Source organism: Bos indicus, chromosome 8 (assembly GCF_029378745.1).
Source record: "Bos indicus isolate NIAB-ARS_2022 breed Sahiwal x Tharparkar chromosome 8, NIAB-ARS_B.indTharparkar_mat_pri_1.0, whole genome shotgun sequence".
Classification (NCBI taxonomy): domain Eukaryota; kingdom Metazoa; phylum Chordata; class Mammalia; order Artiodactyla; family Bovidae; genus Bos; species Bos indicus.
The window spans coordinates 91,245,237-91,269,521 of NC_091767.1; the positions used below are offsets into that span (position 1 = coordinate 91,245,237).

The window sequence follows — 24,285 nt, forward strand, 5'->3', positions numbered from 1 at the left end:
TCACTTAAATTTTCCTACATCTCTAGTTGTTTCACCACAAGAAAGCATTAAGCTTTACTTTCTGGGGATTTCTGCCCAAGTTTGGTCTCCTAACATTAGGTATTGATGTCTTATGCATAACATATTTCACAGTTACTAAAGTTAGGGCATGGAAAGAACAGTGTTTTAATAATCATTCCCAATATCCAGCAGAGGACCTGGCACATAACATTCAGTAAAGATTTGCATGATTAAGTTAATTCAGCTCCATGTTTCTGATAACAAATCTCCAGAAGTCTGTTTTATTGGCCTAATGAGTGAATTCAAACATTCCTTTTTTCCATCTGCTTAATGGAAACAACCTTTCCTCATATATTGAAGCAATACTTCAAATCTGAATTACCCTAAAACACATGACTGCATTTTAAATTTCATTTGTGGTAATAACAAAATGAATTATAGTGAATTCTGAAACTGATACCTCTGTTGGAGGCAACCCATGATAGCAAGGGCTTCTCTTAATGTAGATTAGCCCTTTTTGAGGGAAATTTTAGACAAAATTGGAACCATAGTATATTCATATTCATGTAACAGTGATTTGCTCTGAGGGTTTCAGAATGCTGAAATCTATGGCATGTAATGATCTGAAAGCTAGGGTATGGGAGCTGAAAGGGGACCTCAAACCATGTTCTTGGTTTAGAGATGAGGAAACTGGTCCCATTCTGCTACTCAACTGAATCAACTGCAACTCAAGCAGAATCAAAATGTGACAATCAGACTTCCATCCACTGTTCTTCTTTCACCCTAAGTGGAAACCTGTACTACTAGAGTGTTTGTGATCAAGGAGATAATAAGTGAAAACACTTTCTGTGTCTTTTTGAAGTCTTTATGAAGACTTACATAAAGCCAGTGTATTTATCCTTCATAGTTCTAATTTGAATAGGGTCTCTGCCACACCCTATTCCCTGGTTCAGTGAGTTCCCATAGCATTTTGTTCTGGAGTAGAATTGAACCAGGAGGATCTTAGATTTCTCCTTGCTCACCTAACCCATTTATGCATTTATGGAGTGCTTATTGTGATTCCAGGCACTATACCTAATACGACTTGGGTGAGTATGAACCTGCTCCTTAGCAAGTTACTGTAGGTCTCTCTACTTCAGATTCTTCATCTATAAAACAATAATTACTTTAAAGGATTGTTTTTGAGAATAAAATGAGATGATATATATAAACCATTCAGCACAGCACCTGGTACCTAGTAAATACTCAAAACAGCATTTTGCAGATAAAGTAATTGAGAGGTGAGTTTTTCTTTCTTCTACATTTTTTATTTCTAGGGAAAACAAAACTGACATTTTCTTTGGAATCTAGGCCTTGTGTATTTATCTGTGTCTGTCTTGAAGTCTACTTGTCGAGGTTAACTGATGGTCATGGCCCAGTCACTCTAGAACATCAAAAAGTTAACTTCATTTGCTCACTGCCCTACAGACAGACTAAATGCATGTGAATGACAGCCAGTTCTACCCAGTGGTGAGGAGCCTCATCTCATCCCAGATCCCTTTCAGCTTAAAATCCTTTAATGGTTCCTATGGTCTTTGGGATACAAATTCAACTTAGCACAGTGATCTTGCCTCTGCTTTTCTCTTTCTGGGCCTGTAGCTTGCCACCTACATTGTGCTTTATGTTTCTGTCATATTTAACTATTTGATGTTCTTAAATACTTTGATTGTCATAATTTCCCAGCTCCACCACCGCACATGCTGTTTTTGTTTTTTAACCTGGGATGACTATTGCTCTCCACTCAGTTTCCCCACTGCACATATGACATGTAGACACATATGGAAAGGTGTTTTCTTTGTTCCCATAGTACCTGATGTGCATTTCACTTTTTTGGCCACGATGCTCAACTTGTGGGATCTTAGTTCTCTGACCAGGGATTGAACCTGGGCCATCAGCAGAGAGAACACAGAGCCCTAATCACTGGGCCACCAGGGAAGTCCCACGATACATATTTATTTATCAGTACACACCACGTTGTTTTCCCAGTTTGTGTCTCCCCACCAGACTGAGCTCCTTGGCATCTGAATCTGTTTTCTATCTTTCTGTTTCCAACAGCCAGCCCAGTGCCTGGCTCAGAACAAGCATCCAAAGAATGAATGAATGAATGGTATAAAACAGACTTGGGTAAGTTGGTTGAACTAGGTTATAGTAGGTCTATATTTTTTGTAAGATTTGATTTAGGTAGCTCAGTTGGTAAAAAAAAAAAAAAAAAAAAAAAAAAAATCCACCTGCAATGCAGGAGACCCAGGTTCGATCCTTGGGTTGGGAGGATCCCCCGGAGAAGGAAATGGCAACCCACTCTGGTATTCTTGTCTGAGAAATCTCATGGTCAGGAACCTGGCAGGCTACAGTCCATGGGGTTGCAAAGAGTTGGACATGACTTAGTGATTAAAACACAAAAGATAGTGTGTGAAGAATGCATCTACCCAGTTAGCAGACACATGATGGCAAGTTTGCCAGCAGCAAATTGCAAAATACCTGAAACTGCAGGATTGCTGAGTGATCTGGAACTGAATTTGCACCAGTTCTTGGTTGGACTAGAAAAACAAAAAGAAATCCCTGAAACAGTATTTCTGTGAGACTCAAGGGCTATTGTGTTGAGTTCACTGAACCGTAGCAGGTGCAGTTACCACAATAGCTTTCTGTGGAGCTGGGAGCCAGGCTGGCGCATGGGCAGGTGGCTGTATGGCAGAAAGACTGGGGGAGGGGTGTTGGACGCCGAGGAAGTTGCAGGTGATAGTCAATATTCTGACACTATACTATGGTTGCCCTAGAATTGCACTGCCTGCATATGAATCTTGCCCTACTTTTATTAGCTGTGGCAACTCACAGAATTCCCTTTTTGTCTTTCCATTTATAGACTAGAAGTCTAGTTTACCTACTCTAGAGTACCAATCTCTTGAGGTTTTAATGAAGATTAAATGAGATCACAGTTTCTAAAATAGGTGCTCAATAAATGTCAACTATTATATCAATTTACAGGTTGTGAAAAGGCAAATGAGAAGGTCTCTGAAGTTAGAGGCCATGCCCATCTTACAATTGTGTCTCTAGCACCTGGCACATCAATGTAAGTTGTTTAGCAAATGTTTGTTGAATTCGTAAATGAGAGTGGTCAGGCAGTTTTTCAGAGCTCTCTTAGTACGGTGGCTTTCTCTAGGATGTGACTCTCCGACAAAGCTGTTCAGTTTAACTTCACGGTACCAGGGCTCTGAGTTTGCACAGCATGTTTTGTGCCACTCGGAACTACACCAGAGATGGGCAGGAGTCACAGCATCACTGGGTCTCCTGTTAGGAAAGGGGCTGGTGCCACATCAACATCTGAGTCCCCAAAGACAATGCCAGCAGTACATCTGGAAGTGAAGTTTCTCTCTGAACATTTATTCCACAGTCATAGAAACTGAAGATGGAAAAGACCTGAGGACATCTAGTCCATCCACGTGATTGTACAAGAAAAGTGGCTGGAGCAAAACAGCCTGTTCACTTCATGCTCACAAGACAGCATTTCAGTCCTTCCTGGAGTGGAGCGATTGCACACACATTAAAGTGAAGACACAATGCAAACACTCTTTACAAACCTTAAGAAAATACTTATAGGTACGTTATTTTCAGAAAACAGGAACTAAAAGAATAAGGGCATCCTGGATTAGATGGACATGGGTGGGTGAAGAATAACTAAATGCTGCAGAGTGAAGTGGTTTTGATGACTAGAAAGCAATCCCTTCTGAGGACTGGATGAATTTTCTGGTTTGCTTATCAAAAATATGGGTGGGGAGGAAGAGAGGCTCTGTCATTTTTTTTTCCCCTTCAGTCTTTATCCATACCAAGGAAGGGCTCACTAGCCCCAAGGCTCTAACAGACCCAGCATCAGCACTGAGAAGTCTGTTGCCCAGATGGCACAGCTCTATCCTGCTTGGCAGCTGCTCCACTTACCACTTATCTGGTGGGCATGGAAGCAGCAACTGCTGAATAAGGCTTGTGCAACAAGATCCGTGGATAATGGAGAGTTGCCCCCAGGCATGTTAAAGACTTCACCCGATTGGGTCCCTGTGGGTGCCTCACTTGTCTGGCCCAGACATTTCTTCCAACATGTCTTCAGTTGTTGGAGGCATTCCCCTGCTCCTCCACCTTGGGCATCCAAACTCTAGAGCCCTTGTTTTCATTATTTACATGAAACAGTAGCCCCGTCTGTCGCAACTCACCCAGTCCTGTTCATTATATGCTTCCTGGGCCAGGAATTCCCCCTTGTATACAGGGTCGGGTGTGTGACAGTGGGCCTGTCGTGTTCCTGGTTTCCTAACATCAGACCTTGGAAAAAATAGATCTGACCTCATGAAACAGGACCCACAGTAGGGGCAAGTTATAATCCCCTGCCTCTTTCTTCTTCACCAGAAAACTACCCTCCACCTGAAAACTTCTGATCTTTGTGTTTCTTGAGCCTGAGGGGAGCTGAGAGAATATAGGTGGAGCAGAACAAGGAAGGATTTCAGAGGACCCACCATTTCGTGAAATCTTTTTACAAAATACAACACACTTTCACAAATTGCAAAACACTGTTAAATTACTACTGATAAAAATAATCATTGCTACTTAACATGAAGACTGCTTCATTTCACCACAAGCAACTATTCTTTGTTTTTCTTTGTTCCAGAACATGGAGGCAATTCAAGCAACGCTGACAACAGTAAGCCTGCTTTCAGCCCCTGCAGCTTCTGGCCGCATCCTGGCTGCAGTTTTGGCCACATAGTTCATCAGGAGATATTTGAGAAGCCATGCCCTGGTCATCTACTTTGTGGATGGGCAGGGTGGTCTGGCGTGTTATCACCACTGCTCAGAATGCCTCAGAAGAGAAGCTTAAGGTAAACCTGATATACAAAAATTCAAACTTACAAAACAGATACATTAAGGGATAATTAATTGCATTACAAAAGGCTTCTTTACAAAAGAATTCACCTCTGGGTTCTTTTAAGTAGCCAGCTTCTCAAGTAGTCAGAATCTAAGCTGAGTTATAAAAGTGTCCACGTACGTTAGGAGCATGGCTGTTACGTGAGTTGAGGTACACCTGTACGTCAGCCTTCTGGGCTGTGTAGAGGTTAGCAGTGCAGAGCATGGTGGCAGAGTCTTGAGAGCATCCTTAGCTGTTGCAGGTGGGATTGGATGGCTAAGGGGCATAGTCTTTCAAAGGCAGCTGCAAACCTGCTTCTGGGTCTGGGGTGAGAACATGGGAAGATGGGCATTTCAAAACAGAGTTGTCCTTTCTGTTTCCAGGGCTCACTGTCCCCTCGTTGTTGAATGGTTTCATCTGTGTGGTTGATTAAGTCTAACATTAGAAGAACCCTCCCTCATCAGACTGTCTAAGCCTATATCCACCCAGGGGTTTCTCAGACAACTAACTAATTGCTTATCTTACTTGCAGCTTGAAGTGTTATCTTTCCCTGGGGTCCTGGGCAGCTCTTAGTGGGAATTCAGGGATTGCGTCCAAAAGTAGGGGAAGAAATTTTGCATTTAAGGAGATTTTGCAATGATCTGCAACTTACAGAACATAGTGCTTGGCACAGTGGTAAGTCACTGTAGGCCTCAAATTGATTGGGATGGAGCAAAGATGATAAGCAACTGAGAAAATAAAGCAAGTAATTGATAGACAAGAAAGTCTAGTCTGACACGGTGCCCTGGGGTGAGAATGGCTGTATGGACAGTGAATCGGCCATACAGGTGTGTGCTGAAGACTTTTCAGCAAAGCTCATAAAAGTTTCTTTTCAATTCTCCCCATGCTTGGAACAGCCAAACTTCTAGAACAGTGTTTCTTGAAGAGTCATTTTTAGACCACATGTCAGTCATGTGGGGGTGCCAGTAACAGGAGGTTTCTGAGCCTACATCCACCCCCTTTCCCACCCCATCCTTCGGGGATGAGCCCTGGCAGTCAGCACCCTGATGAGGTGCTAGGGGATTGAGAATTGTTGTTCTATAGTGTCCATACTCCTTTCCTGTTCTGCATGTCCAAGCCTTTGTACACTGGGAAAGGGATGCCTAGGCACAGGGGAAACTGCTTACTCAGGGCAACCATTAGATAGGGTTTGGGGGAAAATCAAAGGGACCAATGCCTGTTCAGTTTCTTACAGATGAGCGAGTATGAGGCTGCAAGACTGACTTGGTAGGGATCCATACAGATATGAAAAGCACAGGGCACATTCCCGAATGCTTAAGCTTGTGATGTACACAGGCTTGAGGTTCATCTCTGGGAGTCCTACAGCTAAGACATAGGTGACTGCTGATCTGAGAACAGCCTAGTACATGGCTTGCAGAACATCTCCATTAATTAACCCACAGTACCAGCTCACATGTCCTGTGCAGGCAGTTAGCAGGAATATCCCAGTCTCATCCTAAGGTCACATCTTTGCCTTGCTTTTCTCTCTCTTTGCTTTATAAAAGGCACACACTATAGTGTAGATGCTTAGTTAGAAGTAAAGCCCTATTCATTCCTTAGCAAACTTCCTTTTTTGTTGTTCAAAAAGCATGGTGTACATTTTAATGCCTCTTCTGTCTGTCTTCTTCCTGCTCACTGCATCTCTGTCCCCTTTCATAGTGGCATGTAAACATGTTCCTACCCAATGTTAGGATGGTGTCAGAGATCCAGGACCCTTTTAAAACCATGGCTCTGGCCTGATCCAATCAGTCATCAGCCTGCTGTGATATGAGTGAGTTCAGCTGACTTTTCTAAGTACCCACCTCCCCATCCCAAGTGTCTCTAGCTCTTCCCTGGCTCCCCATTCAGACTGTGGGGACACATCTAGACTGGGGAGCTATAGCAAAAGTCACAGCCCTGAATAACCCTGCTCTATACTAAGATTTGGAGAAGGGAAAGGGTACCCACTCCAGTATTCTGGCCTAGAGAATTCCATGGACTATATAGTCCATGGGGTCGCAAAGAGTCGGACACGACTGAACGGCTTTCACTTTCATATACTAAGATTAAAACCAACAACCCAAGAAGACACAGATATGGTTAACACTTTTATCTCTGATAGTTGATAGTGCACAGAAAGGGCTAAAAACCAGAATTAGTAATGTGGCACCTGGTGAAAAGGTTAACAGGAGCTGGGGTTGTCTGGTTTTTCACAGATCCCTCACATGGCGTTACTCCTGACTAAGATTCCTGCTCTGAAAAACATACCTACCCAGGAGACCTAGAATGAGCTTGAGAAGACTGGCCACTGCTTTGCAGGTAGGGGGAGAGCACACTTGACCTCTAAGAAGACCCAAACCTCAGCTTCCCCCCACCTTGGTCAATAGTTACAAAAGAGCATTACAAAGTGTCTCAAGGGCTCAGAGGAAGGCCAGGAAGTGAGAGAGGGGAGCAGCATGGCCACTCAGGGCTCACAAGTTCGATTTGTCCTTTGATACTCTTCCAGCTCCGTTTTCCTGCTCACGGCCAGCTGCAGCTCCTGGCGGATCACCTGAATCTGCCTCTCCAGCTCTGAGAGCTCTTGGATCACTGAGTTCCGAGCCCCGCTGTGGGAGTCTGCTTTCCCATTGGTGGTCAGCGAGGCAGGGAGCTCTCTTCTCCTCGGAGGGAGAGGAATGTCCTGGTGGGTCCGGACGCCCAGCTGGTTTGGTCCACCCTCATCATTAAAGATGTACTTTCGTCGATTGTCATGACTCAGGTTGGAAGTATTCCACACGGTGAGGTGACGGGGCCCCACACTGGACCTAGGAAACCCAAGAGACACTTTAGATTGAACTTCTTTAGATTCACTTTAGCTCTGCCCATCTTTCAGCCACTTCCTTGTGAATAATACAGAACTGGATATGCAGATAGAGCTGGAGTCACAAAGCCATGGACAGACTACCTGCTGGAGCATCAGGGGGACAAAAGGAGTCCTTTTCAACTGAAGTTCAGCTTCTCAACAAGTCTCATGCTGCCCTGATGCTGGAATGGGTGTATCACCTGGGGGGCTGACGAATCAGGGTATGGCATGTTCTTTTATGAAGAACCTTAGATGCTTTTCTATTCTCTTCCTGCCAGTGAAGCTCAGAAAGCCACACTGCATTGAAACAATCTATGGCTATAAAGATGATGCTTTGGTAGATGTGAAATTCTGTTTATTCAGCTGTTTGACTCTAAGCATGGTCCTGCTAGTAGACACTCTAATATGATTCATCCTTAGTCCCATAGGACAACCCTGATGTTTACTAGTTGAGTTTGAGGAGAATAAAAGCATACAAGCTGCAGGTTTCAGCAAACAGTGTCCCATTATAGAGATGACATTGTGAGCTGAGAATGACAGCTGAGATTTGAAGCTTAATAAAAAAAAAAATACCCAAGAAATCCTCAAATTCTTGCTGGGATAATGAAAGTCAAAGAGAAATACATTTGCAATCCTCTTTCAGGCTCCTCTTAAACCAACTACCGCCACCCCTGAGATGGCTGTAGACAGCAAAAGAGCTATTGATGGCCAGGTTCAGGAGGAAGGGGTCTGGTTTCTGAAATACACTGACAGCCAGATGCAGTGAGAAGAGTTTCTTGTTACAAGAACAGATTAGAGCCTTAAGCACATGACTGCTGTTTTCTTCCAGCCTTGTTGAAGGAGGCGAAGGAGGAGGATTATGATCACTTTTGCAATCTGCTGCTGCTGCTAAGTCGCTTCAGTTGCGTCCGACTCTGTGCGACCCCATAGACGGCAGCCCACCAGGCTCCGCTGTCCCTGGGATTCTCCAGGCAAGAACACTGGAGTGGGTTGCCATTTCCTTCTCTAATGCATGAAAGTGAAAAGTGAAAGTGAAGTGGCTCAGTCGTGTCCGACTCTTAGCGACCCCATGGACTGCAGCCTACCAGGCTCCTCTGTCCATGGGATTTTCCAGGCAAGAGTACTGGAGTGGGGTGCCAGTGCCTTCTCCATTTGCAATCTACCACAGGACAAAATAAAACAGAAACACTGTATTAAGTCCTTGTGTCCTTGTTCTCATCCATGTAACTGAATCAAGACTTTATTCCTAGACTCTTACTAAGGAAAAGGAGAAGGGAGGACCTGCAGTGGAAGGGGAAAAGGGAGGGATAAATGTTGATTCAGTTACATGGACAAGAACAAAAACACAAGGACTTACCAGGGTGATCCTGTTTCATTTTGCCCTGTGGAAGATTGTGAAAGTAGTCATAATCCTTTCTTCTTCCTTTCATCCATATCCCTCTGTAATGTAACTTCACAGCTCATCCTTATCAAGGAGGGTTCAAGGGGAAAGTCTGTTTTCTCTTCCCCTTGAATTTGGCCTGGTCTCATAACTTGTCCTGGCCAATAGAAAGTGGCAGAAATGGCAGGTGGCAGTTCTAAGCTTCGCAAACTTTCACTGCCTCTCTCAGAACCCTGCTGCTTCAGTGGAACGAGTCCAGGCTGGTCTGCTGGGTGATAACAGACCATCAGAGTGAGTCCCCAGACTCCCTGGTTGACCAGCTGAGGCCATCCTAGACCAGCCAGCTCTGTTTCTCCCTCCTTCCCCCCAAGCTGGCTATAGGCAAAGGAGCAAGTGTGGCCACGATCAGCCAAGTTTGGCCCAGACTGCACAGACTGCACAGCTGACCCATAGATTCATAAGCAACTCACTATTGTTTAAACCATTATAAGTTGAGATAATTTCTCTCACAGCAAAAATTGGTGATATATGCCCCCAGCCATTAAAACACACAAACACCTTCTAAGCCAATCTGTAGTTCTTTAACATTTCTCACATTTTAAGTCTCATATATAAGGACAGGGGGCACCATAACAGAGTTTTCCTGTGTCCTGGGCTGGGTACAACTTTTATAATGAGCCCACTCACAGCTCCACTGACTTTATTCCAGGTCAGAGGTATGGTTATAATTTTCCTCCTAGCCTTATGTTTCCCTTTCTTTCTTCAATTTTTTTCCTATTGAATTTGAATAATTTCAAAACAATCTTGTTTGTGGTATGTATTATTGTATATATGGTTTATGATTTGTATATCTTGAGGTGAGAGGAAGAGAAAAGAGGAGGTATATTGGAAATCCAGTGGAGTGAAGGACAGACCAAAATTACACAAAATAACATGCTGAATAAACTAAGGACTGTGTGTGTGTGTGTGTGTGTGTGTATATAGTCTTTTGCAATATCTACTTTTTTCTTCTGCTTTAAGTAAAAAAGGAGCAATATCTATTCATGCCATGGCTCCCAAATTTCTCCAGGCCTTTCCTCAAACCCATGTGTTAGTAATTCATTCATTTATCTATTATGGTATTTACTCAATCAATGTGGAACATAGAAGAGGAATGTAAAGTTGTACCAGATAAAGATATTTGCACAGATACTCTTGCAGAAAAAAAGAGAGAGAAAAAGTTTTTGAGCCAAGAGACCTAACTCTAGGATTATGGGATGATTCATAGTGGGGAAAACCTAGGAGTTACACATTAACACATTTTCCTAGAATGCCAGGCAACCTCAGAAATCAAGCAAATAGAAATAGCCAGTCTGGTTTTCTCCAGAGCTTTGTGTATATATCTGGGAACATAATATAGAATAATAAGCAAAAATTGGACTCCGTGATAGGTGATAGGCGGAAGCATCATCAGTGCTCTGATTCTGACATGTGGCTCCGAGCCATTTATGAATGCAAGGTGGTAGATACTGAATGTCAGATGTGGTGTCTAACTGGAAGAAATGAATGTGTTATATTGTTAGCCTCTACAGTGTTTCAGTTGTAGTTTGTAAGCTTTCCTGAGCGTTAGAGTGTAAAGTGACTAGTGAGTTGAGTGAATTTAACACTAAAAAGTTTTCACAGGGCAGTTTTATACCTTTGAGGTTCAATACTCCACTAGACCATTCAGAGGAGACGTGACATCAGTGGGCCCCCAAACACTCACTGCATTTGGAAGGTTACAAGTGGGTGTTGGGTTGTAGGGAGATGGCATAGGAAATATGGGCCCAATAAACCATGAGGACATGTTGTCTTAGCTCCTTCTCAAAATAAGGGATTTCAGAAGGGAATCTACAAAAAAAAAAAAAAAAAATGGATATGTTGAGAGAAAGACACATTTGGTTCTGAATTTAGGCAAGAGAGATGTGAATAGGAGTCATATCACAGTTGGAAATGGGATCACTGGTAGCTTCCTGTTTCTATTATGGTCAGAGAACAAATGCTTTCTTATTGTGAGATGGTGTCTTTGCTGCTATGTCTTCTTGTGTTCCTCTCTGGTTAAACATTTATGTTAAAAATAATTATAGAAAAAAATATATGCAACACATAGAAAAAAATATACATAACATGACCTAGAACAGATATGACCTGATTAGCCTGCAGTTTGTTGCTGATGGGGCCACAGTGTGATACAGGAAGACCACAGACCATGCTGGGAGGAGGGTGTGCTCACTGCCTGGAAAGAGAGGCTGTAAGAGATAGCTGAAATGATTCTGACAAGCTCCATGCAAATTGCAGAGAAGGGGACTACAGCAGTCCCTGAGGAGATACAGATAATGAAAAAGAATCATGTTTTCCACTCCCTTTTCCTTGTCCATTGCAAATGAGAAGTGTGAGTGTCAGATTTCAAATTACCCAGAAAACTAAGGTAATCCTCAGCTTGAAGCTGAGGATCTGCTGTAGATGACAGAGTTGCTTGGAGGTAATGCTGTGAACAGAGCCTGTGGACATAAGAAAACACCAAGAGGCAGCAAGAAACAGAGGCCAGCCAGGTACCAGACCCAAATACTTCTGACATCTCTAGCCACCATGAATGAGGCTACAGTTTTCCACAGGCTGGATGTGGGGAAGGTGCAGAGTTTCAATTTCCACATGTCAATTATGCATTTAATGCCTGTTACTTCCTATTAATGAGATGTTCTTTTCTGGGGAGTTTGCAGTAACAGTGCCAGGAAATGGATTAAGCAGAACATGTCTGTTGCATATTTCAAATATTCCTGTGAGTGCTGGAAAGGAGTCGGGAGTGGAAACATGCCAAAAGGGCAATATTGCATGAAATTAATTGCCTGCGGTACTTATGAATTTAGTCTTACGTGTATTTGGTACACAATAAAATAGCTAAAGTAGCTTTGTTTGGGGGGCTTTAGATGTATTATTTAATTCTTAGAGTCTCTAGAAAGTAGGTACTCTATCTCATTTTTACAAATGAGAAAATTGGGGTACAGAGAGGTTAAATAAATGACTTGCCCAGGACCACACATAGTATAAGTATAGGAGTCAGGATTTGGAGCCAGATACTTGACCCTAGGGGGCTTCCTAGGTGGCACTAGTGGTAAAGAACCCACCTGCCACTGCAGGAGACATAAGAGACTCAGGTTCGATCCCTGAGTCGGGAAGGTCCCCTGGAGGAGGGCATGGCAACCCACTCCAGTATTTTTGCCTGGAGAATCCCATGGACAGAGAAACCTGGTGGCCTACAGTTCTAGGGTAACACGGAGTCAGACATGACTGGAAGACTTGGCATGCGTGCACACTTGGGCCTAGAGATTGCACTGGCACTTTTTTCACAACATCTATTGCCTCTCCTGCATTTCAGTGTCTATCTACGTACAGATATTTTTTTGGTCTGTTCTATTTCTAGAGGAAAACAATAGAATGGGAAAGGCTAGAGATCTCTTCAAGAAGATTAGAGATACCAAGGGAACATTTCATGCAAAGATGGGCACAATAAAGGACAGAAATGGTATGGGCCTAACAGAAGCAGAAGATATTGAGAAGAGGTGGCAAGAATACACAGAAGAACTATGCAAAAAAGATCTTCATGACCCAGATACCATGATGGTGCAATCACTCACCTAGAGCCAGATATCCTGGAATGTGAAGTCAAGTGGGTCTTAGGAAGCATCACTACAAACAAAGCTAGTGGAGGTGATGGAATTCCAGTTGAGCTATTTCAAATCCTAAAAGATGATGTTGTGAAAGTGCTGCACTCAATATGCCAGCAAATTTGGAAAACTCAGCAGTGGCCACAGGACTGGAAAAGGGCAGTTTTCATTCCAATCCCAAAGAAAGGCAATGCCAAAGAATGCTCAAACTACTGCATAATTGCACTCATCTCACACACTAGCAAAGTAACGCTCAAAATTCTCCAAGCCAGGCTTCAGCAATACATGAACCGTGAACTTCCAGATGTTCAAGCTGGATTTAGAAAAGGCAGAGGAACCAGAGATCAAATTGCCAACATCCATTGGATCATTGAAAAAGCAAGAGAGTTCCAGAAAAACATCTATTTCTGCTTTATTGACTATACCAAAGCCTTTGACTGTGTGGATCACAACAAACTGTGGAAAATTCTGAAAGATGGGAATACCAGATCACCTGACCTACCTCCTGAGAAATCTGTATGCAAGTCAAGAAATGACAGTTAGAACTGGACGTGGAACAACAAACTGGTTCCAAATAGGGAAAGGAATAGGTCAAGGCTGTATATTGTCACCCTGCTTATTTAACTTATATGCAGAGTACATCATGAGAAATGTTGGACTGGATGAAGCACAAGCTGGAATCAAGATTGCTGGGAGAAATATCAATAACCTCAGATATGCAGATGACACCACCCTTATGGCAGAAAGTGAAGAGGAATTAAAGAGCCCCTTGATGAAAGTGAAAGAGGAGAGTGGAAAAAGTTGGCTTAAAGCTCAACATTCAGAAAACTAAGATCATGGCATCTGGTCCCATCACTTCATGGGAAATAGATGGGGAAACAGTGGAAATAGTGACAGACTTTATTTTTCTGGGCTCCAAAATCACTGCTGATGGTGACTGCAGCCATGAAATTAAAAGATGCTTGCTCCTTGGAAGAAAAGTTATGACCAACCTAGACAGCATATTAAAAAGCAGAGACATTACTTCGCCAACAAAGGTCCGTCTAGTCAAAGCTATGGTTTTTCCAGTAGTCATGTATGGATGTGAGAGCTGGACTATAAAGAAAGCTGAGCACTGAAGAATTGATGCTCTTGAACTGTGGTGTTGCATAAGAAGCTTGAGAGTCTCTTGGACAGCAAGGAGATCCAACCAGTCCATCCTAAAGGAAATCAGTCCTGAATATACATTGGAAGGACTGATGCTGAAGCTGAAACTCCAATACTTTGGCCACCTGATGTGAAGAACTGACTCATTTGAAAAGACCCTGATGCTGAGAAAGATTGAAGTTGGGAGGAGAAGGGGATGACAGAGGATGAAATGGTTGGATGGCATCACCAATTCAATGGACATGAGTCTGAGTAAACTCTGGGAGTTGATGATGGACAGGGAGGCCTGGCATGCTACATTCCATGGGGTTGCAAAGAGTTGGACAGGACTGAGTGACTGGAATGAACTGAAGTGATTTCTATTTGAAACAACAATTTTTAGAAACAACATATAAGTTGTTTCTCAACAACTTAGTCCTGATTTGATTTGAATTATTGTACATAATTTCCCTCTTGAGCACGGGGTCTTAGTTGCATCTTTAAGCTTTTAACAAGCATAAATGACACCTGGAACTGGCCTCTTCTTACCTCTTTTCCACACGTTTAGTCTTGAAACGCTGTTGCTTTTCCTCTACAAATGATGTGTTTAGTGCTCTGTGTAATCTCTGATGGAAAGAACAGATTCACACATAGAGATTGTTAGAAACACAGAACTGGGGCACAAAGCACCCCCTGAGATTTAATCTCTTTGCTACAAACCTTGGCCTCTTTAAACAAATTACCATTGATGGCAGAAAAAAGATCAATATTCAGTCCCAAATCTCAAGAGAAAACGAATTCTAAGATAGTATTCTACCTGGAAGAAAATAATTTGATGGGAAACTTAGAAATACTCTGAGTTGTAAAAAGGTCTGTGATATAAAGAAAAGTTGGGACTTTCCTGGTGTGTCAGTGCCTATGACTCCTCACTTCCAACGCAGGGGATCTGGGTTCAATCCCTGGTCAGAGAACTAGATCCCACATGCTGCAACTAAGAGCTCACACACTGCCACTTAAGATTCAGTGCAGCCAAATAAATAAATAAACGGAGAGTTATCATAACTGGGCTTCCCTGGTGGCTCAGATGGTAAAGAATCTGCCTGTAATGAGGGAGACTTGGGTTCGACCCCTGGGTCAGGAAGATTGCCTGAAGAAGGGAATGGCTACCCGCTCCAGTATTCTTGCCTGGAGAGTCCCAAGGACAGAGGAGCCTGGTGGGATCGCAAAGAGCTGGACATGACTAAGTGACTAACACACTCATAACTAACATGTGGCAGAGGACTTAGTACAATTGCTAAAGGTGAGTCAAAACAAAGAAGGTAAGAACGCCTTAGAATTAAACTAATCACGCTGATTTATCATGCAGAGGATCAATTGTCTGCCCCTCCCTGCACTCAGGGGGAAACTGCTGTCTTTGCTAGAGCCCCTTCATCAGTACTTCCCCGGTAGCTCAGCTGGTAAAGAATCAGCCTGCAATACAGGAGACCCTGGTTTGATTCCTGGGTCAGGAAGATCTGTTGGAGAAGGGATAGGCTACCTAATCCAGTATTCTTGGGCTTCCCTGGTGGCTCAGCTGGAAAAAAATTAGCCTGCAATGCAGGAGACCTGGGTTCCATCCCTGGGTTGGGAAGATCCCTTAGAGAAGGCAAAGGCTACCCATTCCAGTATTCTGGCCTGTAGAATTCCATGGACTGTATAGTCTATGGGCTCACAAAGAGTTGGATACGACTGAGTGACTTTGACTTTCACTTCATCAGTAAGAAGCCTTCTGAGTATATTTCAGCTCTCAATGCCTGTTTCCATCAGGTGAGATATACAAAGGAGTGAGCTTGAAGGACTGTCTGCCTGACAGTTTCAGTTCTTCCTGCTGGTGAGTGCATAGGTGTCTGGATAACACGAAGGAGCTTTGATCTAGAGCTTGGCCATGACGTCAGTGGACTTCTAAGCTCTGGACCATTGAAATGCAGCAAGAGCAGGGAGCTGATCGTTCATCTGAAGGGAAACAGGGGACTTCAAGATCATTTAGTGGGTTTCAGTTTTGGCAAGAAAGACTCTGAAGGAAACAAATCTTTCACACCATCTCTTCAGTCTGTCACTAAGTGAAATCATGTTAAAAACATGCCATTGCGATCTCAAAACCACGTGCATCTGAACACGTCCTATGTTTTCCTGTGATAAGCTAAGAGAAATAATGGATATTGCTCCTAAGGCATTTACAGTCTATTTAGCCTATTCTATTAGATCCTACTGGACACAATTTGAAAATGGATTTAACAGTTTTATTTTAAAAAGTCAATATTTCCAAAATGCTGGAAATTATATTTCTTGCAACTAACTGCTTACAACAAAACATTTAAACAACAACAACAAGGCTGTTGCTTCCACTCTGAGCAACAGTGGAGGGTTATATGGAAGGAAAGGGCATTATGGGACAGCTTAATTTAAGGGGCAAGTGCATTAATGGGATAGAGGGAGTTCCATCTTGTATACTAAGAGTGTCTACACCACCTGGTTCTCTTGATAACCTGTCACTTGTCACTCTGACTTGAGGCCCTGGATTTTCCCATTATTGGGAATTCTGATGCTTAAGAATACTGGAGGGAGATGCCTGGTGGCACTCACCTGACTGGTGTGGAGCCAGTATTGCAGCCTAGATTTGTTCTTGATGCGTGGCAGCAGCAGCCTGTACACCATGTGCTCACCAATGGTGGTCAGGATGGACAGGCCAAATCCAATGCACAGCAGCATGAAGAGTCCAGAGAAGTGTTTGATGCCCATCTGCAACGTCTGTGGCAGAACAGGAAAGGAAAGGTCACGAATGGGAGGCTGCACCTGGTCCCGTGCTTGTCCACTCTTGGACGCACATCGTTTTCTGCTGGACCCAAGGAAAGCTGGAGACCGTTCCTCTGTGTGCTCTGCAGGTGTCACTATACTACACTGCAAAGGGGATCCAGCCAGGACTGAGGGCTGCTGCACGGCACAATTCCTGCGGGTGCTACTCACATACAGTGCTACTGTTTGAATGGTTCCTGGAGTGGTGAAGAGGCCCTGTGTCTAGACCACGCTATGGTGTCAAAAGGGACACTGAGAGATAGAGGTAGAGACTGAAAATTGAAACAATTTAGTATATTAAAACATCAAAAAGTTATCAAGGAAAGAATCTCTCCCAGGGACAGAGAGTGAGTTAGATTTAAGGGGAAAAGATGATGAGCGCAATAAAAATTTTCATTTAGATCTGACAGAAACATGGATAGGATATCATCTAGTTCAATGTTCTCATTTTAAAGATGAGGAACTTGGGACCAGAAAAGTGAAGGAAGTTGAGCCAGGTCACAAAATTAGACAGCCACAGAGGAGAAAAAGAAGGGACCTACTTGTTGATTGCTTACTATTTTTGTGTGTGTGTGTGTGCTTAGATAGCTATTATAACTACAATTTATAGTTGAGGAAACTAAAGTCCTTGCAGTTTTTAAATGACAAAGCTGGCCTATAAGTCAATGTTCGTTTAGCTCCAAAGTTCAGTTTCTTTCTACTCTATACAAGAGAGCAACAGCAACTATAAAAACGATCACTTTAACACCTGTGACAGGCTAAAGGATTCACAGGCAGTCTCTACAAAATTCGTATTCAGTCACTGACATCGATGACCAATCAATCCAGGAGAAAGACATTTGATTTGTTGAGTGTCTACTATGTGCCAGGAAGTCTCCCAAGTACCAGGGGGTGGAGCTAGGAGGGTTATGTCCTTGCCTTCAATCAGCTCAAGTCTAGGGAGAAAGCAAACATTTATACCCCATGATACATTGATTTATACTTCCCAGGTTTTGCAGAGAAGCTGGCTCATGAGATAAGACTTAAAATGAGACAGGTAGAATGTGGAGGCTGGGTGGGAAAGTAGCACTCCAAGCTGAGGGCAGCAGAAACGAAGAATGTGACAAAAACACGAACCTCTAGCACACTGATCTGCGGGCTTGTGAAACGGATGGCTGTGCTCAGGGGTCGGGTGCAGAGGCCCTGCATCCTGAGGGAGGAACAGGCCAGCCCTAGGCAAGGCTAGATTAAGCACCTTACCTAAGATCATACAAGCCAATGCTAAGGACCCCGAGTGTCATCCCTTTGCTGGAGGCTTTTGGTCATTATCATCATTGATAATTATTTAGCATTTAACACATGGAAGGCGCAGTTCTGAGCACTTTATCAATGTAGCAACTTGCTTAATTTTCCCAGCGACCTATGAGGGAGGTACTATCTCCATTTTACAGATGAGGAAACTTAGGAACAAGAGTTAAATAACTCATCCAAAGTCACATAGCTGGTAAAGGTCAGGGGGGTTCACACCCAGGCAGGCAGTCTGACTCCAGAGCCTACACTCTTAACCACATCATTTAACTGACACGAGTGATCCGCCCATCCTCTTGAAGGAGTTTTCCTTTCTTTCATTCTCCTCTCCTCTACCCCTAGTCCTGGAGAAGCAGGCAGTCAGGATGGCTCAGGCATGGCTAGACCTCCCGGTATGCCAGGAAGTTTATGTGGGGGACCAGGCTCAGGCAGAGCTTGGAGATTTCAAGCTTTGGGGGAGGCCGGGCCATGGGATCTCTTTTCCTCCATGATACTACTTTTGGCAGTGGCTCTGGACCAAAGATGTGTGTTAGGATCCCTGGAGAAGGAAAGACTAGGGGTGAGCAGGGGCATAGAGCATGCCCCAGGTCCCCGAGACTGGGGCACTGAGAATGAAAGAAGCCCAGCCTGAAGGAACGGGAGTGCTGGTGTAGGGAAGGTGAGCAGTTTATCAGGCCTGAGGGGTACTCAGCTACTAGAGCTTTTCCCGGGACATCTCTGTACATGTGATGACCAACCTGACCTCCAGAAAGTATATACAAATGTGTTTGAAAATAGCCCTCAGCCTGGACCTGTAGTAATGTGTACCAGATACGGCTATTACAGAAGGATTCAATGAGTTACTACTGCTGTGGATGAAGAACACACTGGGCAAATTCATTTGGGACTTTAACAGCATTGAACACTCAGCAAAAGACTGAACAGACTGGTGCTGCTTCTTATAAAGTGCTGCCAAGATGAAGAAGAAAAATGCAACTTACAGTGAATCATCCTGCTTTTAAACCTTGGTGATCCCCTCTGTTATCTTGTGCATAACAATAATTAGTCTCATTTTCCTCTTATTACGCCAATAACAAATAGGCTGTATTCAGTTTATTTTACACACTTCTTTCTTTAAATTTCCATTGTTTACACCCACATACTAATAGACTTATAGAAGCAGTTGCTGTTGTTTTTTCTTAAATTAGACATCTGTGTGCCAGACACCATACATGCATATTATGATCTGATAATAGTATTGTAAGTTAAGTATTTTTATCCCCATTTCACATCAAGGAAACTGAGGTTCATTAACTACCATACCCAATGTAATACAAGCTAAAAACTAGGAGGCCAGGCTATGGATCCAGGATTGTCTGATGCTAAAGCCTGAGCTACCTTGAAGCAAATACCCTTCAGAAGCATCTATTGCTGTCTAAACTGGTACTGTCTATTCCCTGTTACAACTTGCAAAAAATTTTATTCAAAACTCACCCTCTGGATTGCAAATCCCCTATAATTTGCCTTTGGGCACCAGTGAAAAATGCTTAAACTGTGTCTGAGCCTGACTGATAAGATGTACTGCTGCAGTTGTAATTCAGCTGTTCTTCTCCTAGGACCACTCTGCTTCAATGTGCTATGCATTAAATATATGCATTTGTCCCACATTAACAAGTGAAATCTTTTTGTCTGATAGAGTGGAACTTGCTCAACTTGACATTTATCCTTGGTCAGAGGAAGAAGAAGAGGAGCAATGAATATTCAATGTCAAATCTTTAAAATAAATTTAAGTGATGCAGACAAAATAATGATTACTGTTGCAAGTGACATGGATAGAAGCATCATATTCAGAAATGCAATCACAGCCGGTCTCACGTTGTCGAGAGCTGTATAAGTGAAAGCAAAGAAATGTGAGTGGAATTTTTTTTTCTTTATCCCGGTGCTTCATCTGCAGCTTCATTTGATAGCTCACAGCCACACACTTCTAGAGTCTCAAGAGTCAAGGAGGGAAGACTGTCTCAGGAGTTGCTGCTGCTAAGTCACTTCAGTCGTGTCCAACTCTGTGTGACCCCATAGATGGCAGCCCACCAGGCCCTGCCGTCCCTGGGATTCTCCAGGCAAGAACACTGGAGTGGGTTGCCATTTTCTTCTCCAAGGCATGAAAGTGGAAAGTGAAAGGGAAGTCGCTCAGTCATGTCCGACTCTTCGTGACTCCATGGACTGCAGCCTACCAGGCTCCTCCATCCATGGGATTTTCCAGGCTAGAGTACTGGAGTGGGGCAAATATCAGGCATTTATGGCTTCACTCAGTCCTTCACAGGCTCATTCTAGCCCATCCAGTCTCTCTCAGTTACCTCTTTAATCAATAAGTAACCACTCAAAAAATCGCCTTGCTTGCTTATTTTATTTTGCTAAATGTTATTTATAGTGTTATATTTCTTTAACATTTTATTTTATTGTTCGTTTACATTAACATATTCATTGCATTGTGGAGGGCAAGCATACTCTGTATTATGCATGCATGAATACCCACTGATTAAGCATTAAAGAACTGGTGTTTTAAATGGTTCATATTATGTAGAAATCATTGGTGGATTGTCATATATAGCAATCCATGCATTGTACATTAGATATTAAACACTAACAAATGTCTAAGTATGTTTTAATTAAATTTAGGGAAGCTGGTTGGGCTTTTTGGATAAGGTGGGAATGTTTTATTTATTCGTTTTGTCTCATACAAGATAATGGAAAAGCCTCTCACCATCTGGAAATCTACCAGCCAACTTATTTCTAGGTACAGACTAGATTCAGATAAAGGGTGATGCCACTATCAAAGATTCTGAGTGGTCTCTGTTTAGATCATTAGTGCTTCCGGTGACATAGAGGCCAAGACCACCAATTCTGTTGCTGGTAAACCCTCCTCTGCCTCTTGCTCGGTTGTGGGCCCTTGAAACATCTGACAGATGGTTAGGTGACTGACTAGGTTCTGAAAACTCCAGCAAGAAATGAAGATAAACTATTTGAGTCATCATTTGCCTCAGATGTTACTGGTTAAATCCTATAATCTAAGCCTCCCTAGCCCCCAGTCCACGTCTTCTAACATACAGCAGCTATCCAATTTCTCTGCTCCTTTAAAGAATCTGTACTCATTGTTTTCAATTCCTCTCCTCCCATTCTCTTTTGGACCCACTCCACTCAGGCTTTCAATCCCTGGCTTAGGATCCTGTCAAAACCAACAATGGCCATCAAATCCAAGAGTCAGTTTTCAACTTATTCATGTATCAGCTTGGAAACTTATTTCATCCTCTTTGATGTTTTTCTTCACTGTTTTGAGGAATCCTCTCTCCTTGTACTATATCAGTCTTGTCTGCTGGTTCCTCCCCATCCTTCTGACCTTAAATATTAGCAGAACTTCAGTTCTTTAGTTACATTCACTTTCTTATCCACACCATGTCTTTAAATACCATCTATTTACCAATGACTTCCAAATTTATATCATTCCCAACTCCTGACTCAGCCTGTCTACTTGGATATCTAATAGAATCTCAAAATGACACATCAAAATAAACTTCTAATTTTCCTTCTGAAATCTTCTCTTCACACAGTCTGTCCCATCTTAATAAATCTCCATCCTTGCAATTTCTCAGGCTAAATAGCATAGATTCCTCCCTTTCTCTAGCATCCTGTACTTAGCATGTCTGCAAATATGGTGGATGCTGTCTGCAAAGTATGTCCAGGATCTGATGACTTCTTACCACCTCCACCAACCACCCTGGTCCAAGTCACCATCATCTCTCACCTAGACCACAGAAATAGCTTCCGAATGTTCCCTGACCCCTTCAGTCTGTCTTCTGCAAGGCAGCCAGGATAACTCAAAATACGTTACTCCTGTGCTCAGTGCCCAGTGATGATGTTTGGCCTCAACCAGAGTACCTGTCAGAGCCCTTACAAAGGCCCACAGGACCTTACATGACTTAGTCCCACACCTCTAGCTTCACATTCTTCTTCTCACACTTGTTCACTCTGCTCACAGCTTGGGCTTCCTCACTTCCCTTAAATCCATCCAGCTGTTCCTGCTTGAGGCTCTTCATTTTCTATTCTCTCTGCCTTGTAAATTCTTCCACCAGGAACCAGCAACGCTCCTTCGCTTACTCTCTGTGGGTCTCTGCTCAGACATTAATTATCAGTGAAATCTGCTTTAACTACTGTGGTTAAAAAGGCAAATCTTTCTATGGCTGAAAAATATTCCATTGTATGTACATACCACATTTAGTTTATCCATTCATCTGCTTATAATCAGTAGATTAGAGTTCATCAGGAGCTGGGGCTAGAGGAAAATGGGGAGTTATGCTCAGTAGTTACAGAGTTTCTCTTTGGGATGATGAAAGACATTTTGGAAACATGTAGTGGTAATGATTGCACAACACTGTAAATTTAATTAATGGCATTGAACTGTACACTTAAAAAATGGTTAAAATGGCAAATTGTTTTTACCATGATTTAAACAATTAAAAAAAAAAAAGACAAATCCTATCCTTTCCCTCTTTTCCTGTGAAACTTGTTCATTTGTGTCTGATGCTTTGTGACCCCATGGACTGTATAATCCATGGAAGTCTCCAGGGCAGAATACTGGAGTGGGTAGACTGTCCCTCTCTAGCAGATCTTCCCAACCCAGGAATCGAACTAGGGTCTCTTGCATTACAAGTGGATTCTTTACTGGCTGAGCTATCAGGGAAGCCTCTTCTCATGGACTCAATCTCTTCTCCTTACCTTGTTTTATTTTGTCCCTGACATAACACATATTTAGTGTCTATTTCCCTCAAGGAGAATGTAAGCTCCAATAAACCAGGAATTTTGCTCATTTGTCTAGTGCATATCCTGGTTGCCTAGAACACTGCCTAACATTTATAAGGTTCTCAAAAAGTGTTTTTTGGAATAAGTGGATGAAAGCATATGAAACCTAGAATATTTGTATAATATAAATTGATATATATATTTCCACCCTCCAAAAGTCTTATAAATCTCAAGAGATTTTTGGAATAATTCTGTGATGGAGAAAGAGATTGATATTCTTAATTAATAGATGAGAAAGAGGCTCAGAGAACTTGGAAAACTTGCCATCCTGACTTTCTAACGCCAGTGTTTATCAATCTGGGGGCCTGTTGTGGGAGTTGGGAGGAAAAGCATATTAACAATTAATAAAGTAAAAAATTGGAGATTTTTTACACAGTAAAATTTCATCTGGCTTCTGCAGGAAATGTGTTGGCTTTATTTGCTTAGGATCCTTTCCCTGGGGAATGGCCCTTCCCTACTTCACATGGTTTTGGAGTGTCTACCAACCACAGACTCCCCACTCCTTGTTTTTTTTTTTTTTTTCCCCCACTCCTTGTTAACAGGAGGCCAAGCACAGGACCCAAGGTAAGCCAGTTTACATCTGAAGCAGAGGCACTTGGCTTGGAAAGTAATTGAAGCCATCATTTCCAGTGTCTTCAGTATCATAAAGCTCCTCTAGCTCTGAGGTGTCAACATAACCTCTTTTGAGAGAGAGACTTTATTTCTCTTGCAGAACACTGAAATGAATGGGTGAGCCCCTTCTAGGAAAATTTCTCTGACAGGGTACAGCTCTGCCTTTCTTTGCATGTCTCTAGAGGCTTGGTATGGAGAAGGCAATGGCACCCCACTCCAGTACTCTTGCCTGGAAAATCCCATGGACGGAGGAGCCTGGAAGGCTGCAGTCCATGGGGTCGCAAGAGTCGGACACGACTGAGTGACTTCACTTTCACTTTTCACTTTCATGCATTGGAGAAGGAAATGGCAACCCACTCCAGTGTTCTTGCCTGGAGAATCCCAGGGACGGGAGAGCCTGGTGGGCTGCTGTCTATGGGGTCGCACAGAGTTGGACACGACTAAAGTGACTTAGCAGCAGCAGCAGCAGCAGAGGCTTGGTATACAGTAAGTGCTAATAAATGTTTAATTAAGGAAGTACATACCTGAAAAATAACTTAGTTACAATTACTCTCAAGGATTCCAGTACCTATTAAGTACTTTCCCCCAGAGCACTAGGGCTAAAAGAACCAGGAGAAATCATTTTCTTTTTCAGTGATCTGGTGTGTTAAAACTTTGTATATACAAATTTGCTCTCTGAGTCTGTAAAGTCAAATCCTGGTTTTAAAGTAATTTTTTTTCTTTAATTAGAGAGCTGAAATAGGGAAGGAAC

The 24,285-nt window shown here is 42.8% G+C and overlaps 1 protein-coding gene across 1 annotated transcript in view; it reads right to left on the reverse strand.

Annotated features, from left to right (window-relative positions):
• Window positions 1-3,396: 3,396 nt before the first annotated feature.
• GRIN3A (glutamate ionotropic receptor NMDA type subunit 3A) overlaps window positions 3,397-24,285 on the reverse strand; it is a 204,687-nt gene continuing 183,798 nt past the window's right edge. Inside the window, exons 7-9 of the mRNA XM_019966663.2 lie at window positions 16,593-16,757; window positions 14,520-14,596; window positions 3,397-7,743 (exon numbers count right to left, since the gene is read on the reverse strand). Of these exons, the coding sequence (XP_019822222.1) occupies window positions 7,404-7,743; window positions 14,520-14,596; window positions 16,593-16,757 (582 nt within the window). The 3' untranslated portion in view covers window positions 3,397-7,403. The remainder of the gene's footprint in view (window positions 7,744-14,519; window positions 14,597-16,592; window positions 16,758-24,285) is intronic.